Consider the following 14,308-nt stretch of genomic DNA (forward strand, 5'->3'; position numbering starts at 1 on the left):
AGCTACTGTGCAGGTGCACATGGTGCTTTGTCCAAAATAGCGACTCGGTCGGCCCATGTCTGTCCCTCGGTCTTCTTCCTCTTTCCAAAATCTTACCTAGCTGGCTCGTGTGTGCAGAGCAGAGATCTTGTCCTCCTATAAACCCCAACGCCGCGAAACCAAAATGGAAAAACAACAAGTTATGTTGTCGAAAACACACCAAAAAGTCCACAAGCGCGGTTGATGTTCTCGAAAGACCGAAAAGATAGAGCGAAGCGCCGATGTGCTTGCCTAGTTCTCTCCTCTCTATATCTACGTCGGCTTTGCGACCGGTCCTGTTATCTTACATCCTTCTTCCCCTGGGTCACTTTCCAAAACTCATGGAAGCACACGACATGATCTGCTGGTCTGGTCGACCAAAAAAATGAATCCGACGAGATATGCTGCGCGCTTTCTTCTCTTGTTGAACCAAAAGCGATATGAGCCGCTCAAATGTTGGTGTTTGAAAGACATCGTTCACATCGCGATGTGCTGTGGACTTGCCCGAGCGTTGATGCAAAATTGATACCAAAACGCTTCTACAGAATGATGATGTGTGCCGCACCGTCTACGCTGGCTCCACGATCAAGGCTGGTGTCGATGGCCGGTATAGAGCTTCGATCGAGACTGTGGGAAGTTTGTTGTCGCACACTTTTTTTCCTTTCCTTTCTTAAAAAATCACGGCACAGGTTCATGTGTCGATAAAAAGAAGTGGAGCGGTAGACCGCATGGGGTGCGCTCGCTCTGCCTTCTAGGTCTTACATCAAAATCACAAGAAATGTGAGCCATGGCGTTCTAGAAAACTCTGGTCGGAGTTGACATATGTGCGTCCGTGGATCTGGGACAATCCTTCCAATATCAAAAGCACAAACGAAAAAGCGCATGTCCTGCGCGTCTCGCCTGCGCTGCATCAAACCTCGACAACGAAGAAAATCACGACAAGAGCGTCGGATGCGGTGCTAGAGTGTAAAACCTGCCATCTTTCACGCGTTCTCCCACCTTCTATATCATCTCGCAGCTGCGAGTGACCGAAACCACTGGCTCACGAAGTGATGTTTTCGTTCCAAATGTAATATAAAAACGCTTCATGTTCCTGCGCGCGCGCGCCTTCTCTTCCTCATTACCAAAAACGCGCTTCATCATCTGCATGGCGCTGTCATCGTGTCTCGAAAACGGGAGACAAACGTGTCATGTCCAAAAACCGTCAAAATCCGAATATATGGGTTAGCGCTCGGTGTGATGGTGGTGTTCGCGTTGGGTACGCGTGCCGATGATGAAGATGATTGGCATGAGGGTTATGGAATGAGGTTGCACCAAGATCAGGACCAGTCTGAGTCAAAGGCGCGCTCTGTCCTTCGTTGTGGAATGACGTTGGGGAATGAGGAACGTGGCTGTGGAATGGGGTTGTGGAATGGGGTTGTGACATCGTGGTGGCACCACCGAGGTTGATGACGTAAGCTGCTAGCGTGGTATCGACTCGTCACGCCTCTGACCTTCGAGGTGTAATCACCGTCACCATCCTTGTCACGCCTTTGACCACCACCAAGGCATCTTGCGGCATCTTCACTCATCATCGCGTGTGTTGTTCCAAGCATCGTCATGCTGGCCGGCATCTGTGTCAAAATGACATAGTGTAGCGCGTACTGCAAAGACAATCTCAATCTCTGCACACGCCATCTTTCCTCCCCTCTCCGCCCACCGGACACGTACTCCACGTCGGCAGCTCCTGATCACTCCCAGCACATGAATACTGCTGTTTCGTTTTTTTGTATTTTCATATTTTCGTCTAGCTATGTACACGTCCGCATTCTCCAATCCCATCATTAACCCTCCGATACTATAAACACACTCACTGTAGAAAGCCTCGCTCTCACAACCATCGCAAACCACCGACCCGATACCGAAACACCCGCGCTATAAACACGCACTGATAAACAAGGCCTTTCCAGAAAGCCTATCCGATACACCGACTGCAATGAGCAAAGGAAAGAGAACGGACGACCGTGTCCGTCCGTAAACCATTGTTCCGTAAACAGAGAAGCAATCGGATCTCGAAACATTATGCCAGGGACAACGCCCACGCAAAGAAAGAACAATACCGCTGGCAATCCCTTTATACCATCTTCGAATCTAGCTACTTTATATCCTGGGTCGTGCCCTTCGTTGCCTGCTTACTTCCCCCTACCGGTGGACTTCTTGGCCGGACCCTGATTGCTGGAACCATGAGGCGCGCCGCCGGTGCCCTGACCCCTTCCAGCGCCCGTGACAGGAGCTACAGTATGAGGCGCTGGATGACGATGTGGTGTAGTATCACGTGGTGCGCTGGTGGGTCCTGGTGTGGTAGACGCTCGTGCCTGTTGGACACGCGGAGTTCCCTGACGAATAGGAGACGTAGTGACTGCAGGAGTTGATGGCGCTGGAGATGCACTTTGTCGTAGGGAGAGGTTAGAAATTGTGCGAGGTGCGCTACGTAAGGGCGACGGTGATCCAAATGCCGCATTGGGCGGGGAGCCTACGAAGCCCTGACCAGGACTACCTGCAGCGTGCGTAACATTTTTGCTTTTCTTTGCTTGTGGTTTCGACATTGACCCGCTGGGCTGTCGAGTTGCGCCAGGGGCCGGGGTGTTCGTCCGTGACGCGAGCGCTCCTCCGCCGAACGATTGATTGCTCTCACTAGTAGACGGCCGCGAATGCACTTGGCCGGCTGCTAAATTTTGGGGAAACAAGGGCGCTAATTCTTCCCCAGTATGACCCTGATCTGAAGGACTACCCAATAGACGCATTTGCTCCATCCAGCTATTATGATCTTGGTATGTTTCGCCTCTCTCCGCTGCATGCCTCGCGATATCGTACTCCATGTGTTGTGCATTTGGGGTGAGAATCGGCGATGGTCCTTTATCCAATGGAGAGTTGCTTTTCTCAGAATGGATTTGACGTGCAACAGCTGGCGGTGACACTGACGGCCCATGTGTGTGCATCCTATTTCCAGAGGACCCCAGAGAGCTTGCGTTTGACGCGGCACGACTACGGGGGTCTACACCGCCGCGGAGAGGGGATTGGCCTACGACATTTGGTAAGCCTCCCCCAATTGCGAGTGATGGCTGGCGGGTTCTAGGGTGCTCAGGATCAGATTCCCCTGAAGCGTCTACACTATCCCCACTAAATGGAGTTGATCCCGTTCGACCGCTAAATGGGGGTGCCCCTGGACCCTGGGGGTCAAGGGAACCAGCCCTCAACGAATTACGAACTTGGCTCCCTGTATCAGAAGGTGTGGAGGGATTATTATACAATGGGTCACCCGAATTAGGCTGCCAACCATCTTGATCGTCTTCAATATGGGGCTGCTGCGCTTGGGCTCCATGTCTTGGGCTATGTTCAACTGCTCTTCCACCCTGGAGAGCGGAGGGTTGAGCCTGATTTTCATGCTGCTGTGAAGAAGGGTTATCTAATTCGCGACCGGCCTGAGGAGATTGAATAGGTGCCACGGATCGCCGGCTAGCTAGATAAACTTTTTCCGCCCGACTGCCCTTTCTGAATCCTTCATACCCGTCATGGGGACTGAAGTTGTCAGGCAGCCTAGCTGGTCCAAACCTTTTGAATGTCCTCTCTAGGCACTTGTCTTTCTCGTCCCGCGTTGACTGTGGCACTCTGCCGTCTCCAGCATTGACGAGCTTTTTAGCGTAATCGACTACATGCTCTTCTGCCCAGATGTGGGAAAGTTCATCCACATCCTCGTTGGACGGCCATACATGGGCCTTCTGTAGAGCGGTCAACTTGGCCCTTTTTCTGGTAAGCCGGAAAAGATGGTCGACTTGCTGCTTTTGGGATTTATTTAGGTTTCGAAAAACTGGATTCGTAGAACTTTGCGTAATGGAATGTAAAGTTGGGTTTGTAGGGGGATTTGGAGGATCATCTGTAGGAGGGTTTGCTTGAGTGGCTGGAGGAAGGAATGAAGTGCTTGTAGGAGGATTTATAGGAGGATCCGTAGGACGATTCGTAGGACGATATACTTGAGAGGCTGGAGGAAGACTTGGAGGTATGCTTTTTCCCGCGCCTGCCGAGTAGCTGCTTTGACGGAGTGGATCTTGAGCTGCGGCATGACTGTGCCTTTGGATGCTCGTCCCGTAGCCACTAGAGGATTGATCTGTAACACGTGGTGGACCTGTGCTAATTTCAGGCGCCGGAGGCTGACGTTCTCGACCACGGCTAGGCGTCACAGACGGGACGGATTCCGAATACATCTGCTGTGGTTCCGACGCTGGTTTCTTGCCTTTGCCCTTGCCCTTGCCCCTGCTCTTATCCACTCCCCGCTCTTCAAACTCGAACCCTGAAGGGAGATTCCTACCCCACATATCATACTTGGTCTTGTCTAGGATTTCTTTATATTCCTCCGCGGTTCTGTGTGGCATCCTACCATATCCTAGGGTAGCTGCCCTTCTTGCATATTGTTCTAGCGCATGAAACGTATGTGTTTCGATGAATCTTTTCTTTTCATCTTCCGAGTTCCACTTATCCCTGACCCCATGCTCATTCGCAATCTTTCTGGATAATGCTCTCTCGCCTTTCGTGGGATCATAATTATCTCTCCGCGGTCCCGCGGCCAACCCAGCTCCATCGTCATATCCGGCTTGACACTGCGCACATTCCTCTTCTGATAGGTCGAAGTAGCCATTGCCCAATGCAAAAGGCTCGCCCATTACACCACTAGGGCAGTTTGTGCTGTTGAAAGCCTGACATACTGTTACTATATATGAGTGGTTGTTGGGGCAGCGACTGTGCATCGACACGCAAGTATTCAAACACATCTTGCTGCGAGAGATATGAGTAGCCAGACGTTTCGAAAGGTAGAAGTGGTCGAGCTTTTAGCGCAGACAATCGGCTAACAGAGTGTTTGTAGAAATGTCTTCGTATGCAGATATCTGAGTTCTCAATTAGATTGAGGGTATGGATATATGAGCTACTGGCCGGCAGTAGATTGTTAAACGTTGGGTATAACGTTAGAATGGTGGAAGTAGCAGTTGTGATTGTTGTTGGTGTTCTGCAAAAGAAAAAGTACAGCACGTCCAAGTATATATAGGCAGTGGTTACAAACGACCTAAACATTCGTGAATCTCCGTATGTGACTCCATTTTGGTTACTTTCTCCTCTTGACATCTCGTATGTGACTCTGGGTGTTTGACTCAATACGTGACAATACCAGAGTTCACGAAGAGCTACTCGAACAATGGCTATTGTCTGTGACGCGATTGATCGCTGTCGAAAGCCGTGCAATTCACGTCATGCTATTGAGAGACTAGCATACCCGCTTGTTAGGCACAAACAAGCGATGCGCAGGCCTTCATGCCATTCGGGCGTATGAACCACAGCTCACATGAAAATCTAAATATTGAAAATACTCGCAAACCAAAGTCTCGAGGCAGTGTGCGTGTGCAGAACCCGCGCTATATGTGCGTAAATTTAGAAGTATTGGGAAGACTTGCGCGACTTCCCTAGGATGTGCGACAAGTTTCGATCGAGAGATAAGAACAACTACGCAACACAAGCATCGAAGAGGGAGAGTCGGGATCGATATTGAAAAGATATGTAGAATGTTCTAGATTACAGTACATGCCAAAAATCAGTAATAACTAGCCAGCTATCTATGCCGCTCCGCAATATCCATTTCGGAACCGCTTGCCTCATCTTAACTCATGAAAAAACCGCTGCATGTCGACCTGTACATATAACACCGCTGAAGAACTTCAAGAATACACAACGCTTAACTATCACGTGCACATCAACCAAAAGCCTGGCTCTGAAGCTCATCCCATACGCCGAACACGCATTCTCATCACTCTCAGAACTTCCGTCCCTTGCCTTTGCCGATGTAGTCTTGCTCTTTATTCTTGTCAAATGACGGTGGACTTGGGATCCGGCCTAATGAACGTGGATCTGGGATCCTCCTTAATATGTTAAAGTCAGGAGGACTGGATGAAACACTAATTGCTCTATCCCTTGTGGCGCCAGTATTGCTCGTCGATGATGTTGCTTTCGGCTTCTTCAGTACTGGCAATCCTGAGGGCGAATGCGTCGGTGTACGGACCGCACTGTTTCCACGTTTCTCGCTAGGTCCTGCACTAGCACTCTGCAATGTGTTATGTGTCTTCAGATTTCCCCGCGCAGGTTGAGTTCCAGAAGGACCTGGTGAAGGCGAGTTTGACGGTATTTTGACAAACTCATTAAACGTTTTCTCTGTTTCTGACATCGGTGAACTGTGATGGCTACCCGAGCGAGATCGTGGAGCTGCCTGGGGACTAGCACCTGGAGTATTGACTGTGTTCCTTGGTGAATCAATTTGGTTCCCCTGGAGATCAACCGGTGCTGTCCTCGTTTTATCTTTGCCATCCTCCCAATTTTGATTTTGAACACGTGGATGAACATAGAAAGTCCCCTCTGAAAGTTGGAGCGGGTGAGGGGGTGGTCCATTCCAGGTGGCAGTGACAGCAGCTATTATGTATGACCTAGATTCTTCAGGCGTCGGATTTCGCACTCTGGTTCCATAGGTGGTAGTAGCGGCTCTTTCTAGATATCCGCCTCCATAGCAGTTTGTGTACGCTGAACAGAATTTCCCCACTGCCGCTTCGGTAATCCAAGGATTTCTAGTTCTAGCCACCATGTTTTTAGCCAGATCACGGCCATGTCTGCTGGCGTCGGAGAGCATAGTCTTGGTGACTGTGATGGGCATCGTAGTGATTGACTAGGTATACGTTGGGATATCTTCGTGTTCGAGTGTTCGAGTGTTCGAGTGTTCGAGTGTTCGAGTGTTCGAGTGTGCGAGTGTTCGATTAGGTTGAGGGTATATGAGTAAGCTACTGACCGGCAGTAGATTGCTGAGATGTTGGCAGTGTAGTGTAATGGAAATGTAAGTGTAATAGTTGTCGTTGTTCTGGGGAGAGATACGTGGAGCACAGCGGAATATATATACATGCTGCTACTCTCAGCAAACAAACAGGTTGATCGTATCTGACAGTTCGCCTGTAACATACTGAGCACTTGATAGTGTAGAGATTCACACATAGCTAGCAGATCAAGCATGTAGTTTGCAGAGCCTAGACTGTGTTGGCACTCGACTTCACCTTATTCACGTGGCACGGTGTCTTGCGTGTGGCAATGTACTGCTCGCAGTGTGTGTTTGATTGTAACAGGATCGATTGGGAGCTTGAGTGATGTTATTGCTCTTCGGCTAATGCTCCACGCAGTGATTGGAAGGAAGTGCTGTTCTTGAAGGGTTCCGAGGTATCACAGACAATGGCGATCTGGAGATGTAGACGAAGAGTGCACGCAGCGTGTTTGGTGCTTCACATGAAAGCAGAGTTACTCCTTGTTTTCGCGACGTACAGCTTCTGAAGTATGGGTAATGTTGATGCTTGCACATTGAGTGTCATTGGGGGTTTGACTTACCTCCAGGTTAATTCAATGACCAGCGTAAAGTCAAGTCAAACAATGTTTGACTGTGCGCGATCCGATCACAGCTTCTTTAGATACGATGCTCTTCCCTTGACCACACGTATTCAATCTTCTATCTTGTAAGAGCGCCTCTGATCAGCAGGCAATCACCGAAGCTTTGTACACATGTCTTTGAATACCTGCCCTACAGACTTTCGTTTGCGTGGATCGTCAAGACCATTTCCCCCGTTACTAGCTTCTGGAAGTTCAACAATGGGAGCCTTGGCGGTGGCCATACCCGTTGTGGGTGCAGGCTCAAGAGCGTCGCGGTTGCGCAGTGGAAGGTCGAGATTGACATAATCGCCAGTCTGTTCCTTAACCAACACACCGTCTGAGGTTGCGCGCAGAGGTCCTTGCGATGCGTCTAGTCGTGATGAATATTGGTGGACCGACTCCGGCAGCTTCGGGCGCGATGCTGGGGTATCTGAGGGCGACATTTGTGATTTTGTTTCCATGAATTTGAGCGGCTGGTATGTCTGGCTATCGAAAATGTTATTTTGATGAAACGATGAGGTGAGCCACAAAGCGATGGCTGCGCTACCTCTCCAGAGTGGAAGAAAGCAACCAAGGTTCTGTCACGACGCATTTACGCGCTACTCCGATGGATTCTTCTGGAGATATGACTGGTGCCGCGTTTCCTTCTACACATCGATGCTTAAGTGTTAGTTCTTTAGTGAGCTGGCTGTCCAGGTGTGGTGTAACGACGTGGTGCTGGAGTCAAGTGGTGACGCGAGGTTTGGCACCTAGTCAGTGGATGCGAGACTGACACTACGAACGCAGTACCGAAACGACGTCAGGTGATGGTGATACCAAGAACTATGGTGCATGGTTAATGGTAGAGGATCGAAAACCTCCCTCCGCCTAGTGCGTGTGGATTACGTCATCAAACAACTCATTCCGTGCGCACTTCGAAACTGTCACAAAACGCCTGCTGATCTGAACCCAAGACTCCACATGTTTATTCGCGCCTACAACCGACCCCTACCACAAATATATAAACGCAACATGCCACAGTCAAAATCACAACATTTGTTCAATTATCCGCCACTCAGCCATGTCGAGGTCACTTCCACCGCCGCGTATTCGGCCAACACTGCAAACTCACAATGCCAAAGTCACCGTTCAACCCAGGACACCCAATAGTACTACCAGAATTAGCATGCTTCCTGATTATTTCATCATCTCGCTCAACTTACTTATACGTTTGTCCATTAGTTACGATATGAGCTTGCGCCCCATTCTTGCAATCCGGCTCCTGGTATAGAAGGCAGTAGCCACCCGGGTCAGGTCCGATAGACTGAGGACGACTCAGAGCATGACCGATCTCTTTTTGGTAGGAAATGCAGACTGTTTCGTCAGCAGCAGCAGGAGGTGGCCACCACTTGCATGTTTGAGTTGCAGAAGGAGTGAAGTTTGGACCGGGGCAGATGTAGACGCCGCCAGGTCGGCCTACTTTGACATCGCAGACAGGGGAGTTTGGGTCGGTGAAGGTGCGTAGGTCGGCGTTACTGCCGCTGAAACCGCCGCCAGTGGCTGGGATTACTTGGACAACGATGGTATCTCTTGTGGGCGTGTTGACGGGGGTCGAAGCGGTGATGGCGAAGAAGATGCTGGTTAGGTATGTAGGGTAAATGGGCAGCATATCGACCAGTTGAGTTCGAGTTTAGACAGCAAGAAGGATGCCTATTCTTGAGGTAGCGGCGGCTCTTATTAGTTGCTGGCAGAATGGTGTAGAAGAGGTGGAAAGATACTGACGCGTGAGTAAAACCCTAATATATATCCTCCTTGGGCGGCGAAAATGTGATGATAACATGTTACATTGGCGTCCTTCTTTTCAATAACGACCACGACATGAACAGCACGATGCGTCCCTTCCAATCCACTCGATCACAACCGAACTTCACAACGCCATATCAAAGCGCCGACCAAAGTCGAGATTCCTAACATTGAATGCGGTAATGAACAGCACTGTATAATGCAAAAAGCAGACATAAATAGGCCTGACAGCATACTTCTTCCTTCCTTCATCCTGACACGCAATATCCACTTTACAAGAACTCTCGCATCAACACAGCACGGCATCCATAGAAATTATCAACAACCAACACGAAGTCGCACTTCTCTCACACCACAATGCACCCACTCACCCTCTTCCCCCTCATCATCACCGCTGCAACGGCTCTCCCCTTCGCTATCAGCCCCTACCCAGACACGTCCAACCAAGACCAACCAGACTGTAAGCCCGGAGCCGAAGGCACCACAGCCGGCGTAACCTACTGCCTGAGCACAAACTTCAACGGGCCCTGCGAATGGCACGCCTACTACCCCGACCGAGACTTGTGCCTAGCTTTCGACGCAAACCCAGAAAGGCGCCCCCTTTCCATCCGCCCTCAGCACGGTGGGTACTGCGAGTTGTTCAAGGACAGCAAATGTGGGGGTGATCCGGTCAGCATCTGGAAGGACGATACGACGACGAAGTTGGAGTGCGCGGGTATGAGTGATGCTGGGAAGCCGGATTGGTTTGGTAGTATGAGATGTAGGACGGAGAACGAGGGGACGGAGAACGAGGGGACGCAGAACTCGGATGGATCTAGTGGAGGGGAATACCAGGGTAGTGGGGGTGATAATTATCCGGGGAGGGTTCAATGAAGGGTGGTGTAGGTGGGAATTCGGGGTCGTTCGTGGAAGGCGGAGGAAGATGGGGAGTTTGCAACGCGGTGTGTGTCCGCCAGGTTGTGCTTGCTTGACGTTTAGCTCATCTACTGTATTATGTTTGTATGGAATGAATCACTGAATTGACATCTTGCCTGATTTACATGTTGTATACAAATTATGAATTCAGTCCCGAAGAAGTAGCACCAAACGCATCAAGGACATAAACACCGCAGATAGCTGAGCCAGTATCCACCAGCTTTAACTCAACGCCCAAATCTCTGCTCTAACCATCAAAGAAAGCAAAAATAAGAACCCAACACGCCGTGATAAAGGAAGAAAACCCCCCCACACCACCGTCTAATCCTTCCTACACTTCATACTCTTAAACCAAATCGGGTTCCCCACAGCCGACAAGCCCGGACACTGAATCGGCTCCGCCCCCTTCCCCTCCCAAATCTCCACTGCATCATCGTCCTTGCAGTTCTCCTCTTTGTACAACCTGCAGTGGCCGCCTAACACGAATCCCAAAAAATCAGCAAATGCCCATAATGCGAAATGCACATATCGTCCAGATAGGGAAACAACTTAAATTAAACAACTTACCCATATCGGGACCGATGGAGCGAGGTCTATCTTTATATTCGCCGAAATTCTCGCACCACGGCTCTTGCTCGAAGGCGCGCGAGTGGCACTCCTTTGTAAACGCGGGCCACAGGCACCATTTTACGCTGGGAACGGGGTGTACCGTGGTACAGTGTTCGGGGGATTGAGAGGGCGCGAGGTATGGGCTTACTCCGTGGTGGTTTTGGGGTATAAGGGGCATAGCGGAGGTGAGGGCGAGGCCACTGAGGAAAGTGGAAAGGGTGAAGAAGTGCATCGTTAGGTGGTGGTAGTCTGGGATGCTTGTCTTGATTGATGTTGGTGCGTAATCTTTCTTTGCTTCGTGTTCTGACGTGGCAGTTGCTGTATTGATGTAGATGAGTAAAGAGGGGCCAAGGGGGTATTTATGTACGCTCGACAACCATACCTCGTTTGCACCACGCGGATATGTCAACGTCAAGTTTAACTTATCACATCGGGAAACCTTGAAATACTCTCGTATATGGAATGGACAACTGCTAGATAGATGGAAGGTCAGCGTCGATATGACCTTCACCACCGTCCGTCCACCTCCCCCACCCACCCAGGAATTATTGACACACCCTCGTGTGTGGAATGAACACTGTGTCATAGAATCATCGACTCTTGAACGCGAGAACCCATGAAGATAGCGATTAGACTAGCCGCTAGTGCCATCATTCGACTTCACTTTCGGGAATAACATGACCCCTTCATCAAGACACCGAGTAACATCACGAATTATACACCAGTCTACTCAAAGTTATGGTGCCATTAGATAGGCTCTAAATAAGCGCATCGCGTCACCTAACAAACCCAACATCTTAAAACAGAGTGAACACAAATGGTATTATCGTAAGCCGAAGCCGGATCTTCTACTTCTCTCCTCTTCTCCTGCCCTCTTCTTCCGTTTTCTTCCTTTCCTTCTCCCTACCTCTAGTACACAGGAAACAAGAGTCGAGTCGAGACAAAGGAGACAAGGTATACACAGCCAAAATCAACAACTTCAAAAAGATGTGTTGAATCTCAAAGAAAAGAAAAAGAATACACAGCACACCAAACCTCACCTCTCCCCTTCCATCACTACCCCTACCACACCCCAACCTCACGTCGCGTCTCAAAACTAATAAGGCGCCCTGCCCACCCCACCCCCCGTCCCCACACTCTCCACCACACTGCCCCCCAAACTCCCATCATCCTCCTCATCCCCATCCTCAACGCCAATACTATCCAAAAACCCGGTAAAATCCGGTTTACTCCCACCGCCCACCATACCCTTCGCCTCACTCCCCTTTCTCCTTTCCCCACTCCTTCCCCTACTAACCCCACTCTTCACACTTCTTGACCTCCCGGCTTTACTTCCATTCGGCGCGGTCTTGGGTCTCGTCGCGAAATCGCGGGTGTCGCTTTGACTGTTTTGACCGTGGCCGTTTGGCGAGGTGCGGAGTTCTTCTGGGATGGGAGGGACAGGGGGGAGGTTTGTCATTGTGTAGGTACCTTCTTTTGGGTTCGCTGCACCACCACCTCCTCCGTTGTTATTGTTCGTATTGAAGTTCATTCCCGCAGTCATTTCCGGGCGAGGAGTAAGCGTCGCAGCAGGCGTAGTTGGACTCTCAGGATTCTGAAGTTGTTGTTGGGAATCGGTGGCTGGGGGGTGTGTTGTTATGAAAGAAGCATCCGAAAGAGAATGCACGCTGACGAGCGAATCAGAGGCGGAGGATGCGTGGTCAGAAGAAGATTTGCGGTGCCGGTGTGAGGGGGCGCGGTGCGAATAGCCTGTTCGAGGGGCGCCGCCGCCGGATGTGGAGAGTGCGCGGCGGAGGTCGTCGACTCGGACTGTGGAGCGCAGGGAGGAGGAGCTGTTGGGTGTGTCGCCTGGACTGCGGCTTCGGTTTGGCGAGGAGAGACGGCCTACCAGACCGTATGCCGCGGATGGAGGTCTGCTGTGTGCGCGTCGAGGGCTTTGGGCTGGCGAGCTACCATTGCTATCGAGATTGCCATTGGGGATGTTGACACCGAGGAAGTTGTTCTTTTGCGTAGCGGCAGTGTAATGAGTACCGGTCTTGGAACCAGAGATTGAGGCAGATGATGAATCCTTCGTGTGAGAAGACAAGCAATCCTCGCGGCTCCAGTTCGCCAAAAGATCTTCTCGGACCTTGAACGAAAGTTCCGGTGCGCTCTGCTGGCTCACGGGTTGTGTCGGTTGATGAATGGTAGGAATAGACGCAGACACCGTACGGCCAGGTGATCCCGGCGGCGATGAAGGCGGCGAGTATAGGGAAGTCGAATAACCTTCCGATATTTTCTCGACCAATGCCTCGCGGTTGTCAAAGGGTTTGAGCGCTTCGTTCTCCACAATCTCTGACGGAATAGCGACAGGTGTGGGGTGAGGCGTTTCTATCAGCTCGATCGGCATTGGTGGGACGCGTATGCTCTTCATCCAAAGACCCTTGCTGCTTCTGCGCGTGATCTCGTTGTGGAGGGCGCGACCGACAGAAGAAACTTCAAAGTCCAGGGTCATGCTGAGTGCCCAGAGGTATCCGTGTACCAAGCTTCCCAGGCGCAGCTTAGCACCAGGATCTTCGATGGTAACGATGTCCTCTTGCAGCCGCATGATCATTGGCAGTCCACTCCTCGCTGCATTCACTCCGAGTCTGTTCACCAGAGTAGTGAGCAGTAGGTGGAGGAGCAGGTAGTCCGCCTCAGAGTCGACATAGTGGAGCGCATTCTCGTATACCGCCAGATGGAGCAATGGCAAAAACGTGTCCCTACCACGTTTCGACACCCTCTCCCTGTTCGAAGCATTCGAGACCGCACGTCTAGCCAGCGCATTCTTCTCATTCTCCTTCTCCTTCCGCCTGTAGTTGTCCACAATCTTCAAATCTTCTTTGTCCTTCTCCGTGTTCAGCCAGGTGATCAGCGTATCGACGTATGCTTTCCTGACCTGACCACTCGGATCGCGCAGAAGCCATTGTGTGCCTTCCCAAACGCTCACGCCAACTTTGCTCCGCGACACAGAAGCCGATGAGCCATCTGGTCTTCGGGTGTTCGCCGTCTTAATGATGGCCTTGACAGCATCGAGAGCAGTAATGCGTGCTGTTTCGAAGGAGAAGAACCGATCCACGTGCGTCTTCTCCTGCATACTGATGGAATCAGCAACAGCATCTATCGCACCTTCCGGGTTTTGTATCGCTTCGGTGGTGGAGGAAACGCTCGAAAGCCGCGATGGCTTGAGTCGGCTCAGTATCGCTTCCACCATATCAGAGATCTGATCAGTGTAGTATACATGCGTCGCGAGATCCGCCATGCATCTCTGCACTGTGTCCAGAAGCTGCATCCTCGCATCAGAAGGCTTCTTGACGACTTCCATAACGACACTATCCAGATTGGCCGTCGACGATTCATTGCTACCCTCCTTCTCCGATACGACAGATGTTGTCTGCTGATGATGCGGTACGATGTTTGATCCCGGTCCGCCAAGCTGGAGGAGTAGCAATGAGTGAGAAATAAGCCCGACCAGGACGTCCATGAC

At 50.8% G+C, this 14,308-nt stretch overlaps 1 protein-coding gene across 1 annotated transcript; it reads right to left on the reverse strand.

Moving 5' to 3' along the window:
• Positions 1–8,523: 8,523 nt before the first annotated feature.
• J4E79_009336 (uncharacterized protein) lies at positions 8,524–9,145 on the reverse strand (the record flags this gene model as incomplete). Its single annotated transcript, XM_049358182.1, has 2 exons — positions 8,524–8,596; positions 8,700–9,145. The coding sequence occupies 2 exons, from the start codon at positions 9,143–9,145 to the stop codon at positions 8,524–8,526; spliced, it is 519 nt and encodes a 172-aa protein (XP_049207398.1).
• Positions 9,146–14,308: the final 5,163 nt, after the last annotated feature.

This window comes from Alternaria viburni, assembly GCF_023758015.1.
Source record: "Alternaria viburni strain BMP 2772 chromosome Unknown scaffold_24, whole genome shotgun sequence".
In the NCBI taxonomy this organism is placed as follows: domain Eukaryota; kingdom Fungi; phylum Ascomycota; class Dothideomycetes; order Pleosporales; family Pleosporaceae; genus Alternaria; species Alternaria viburni.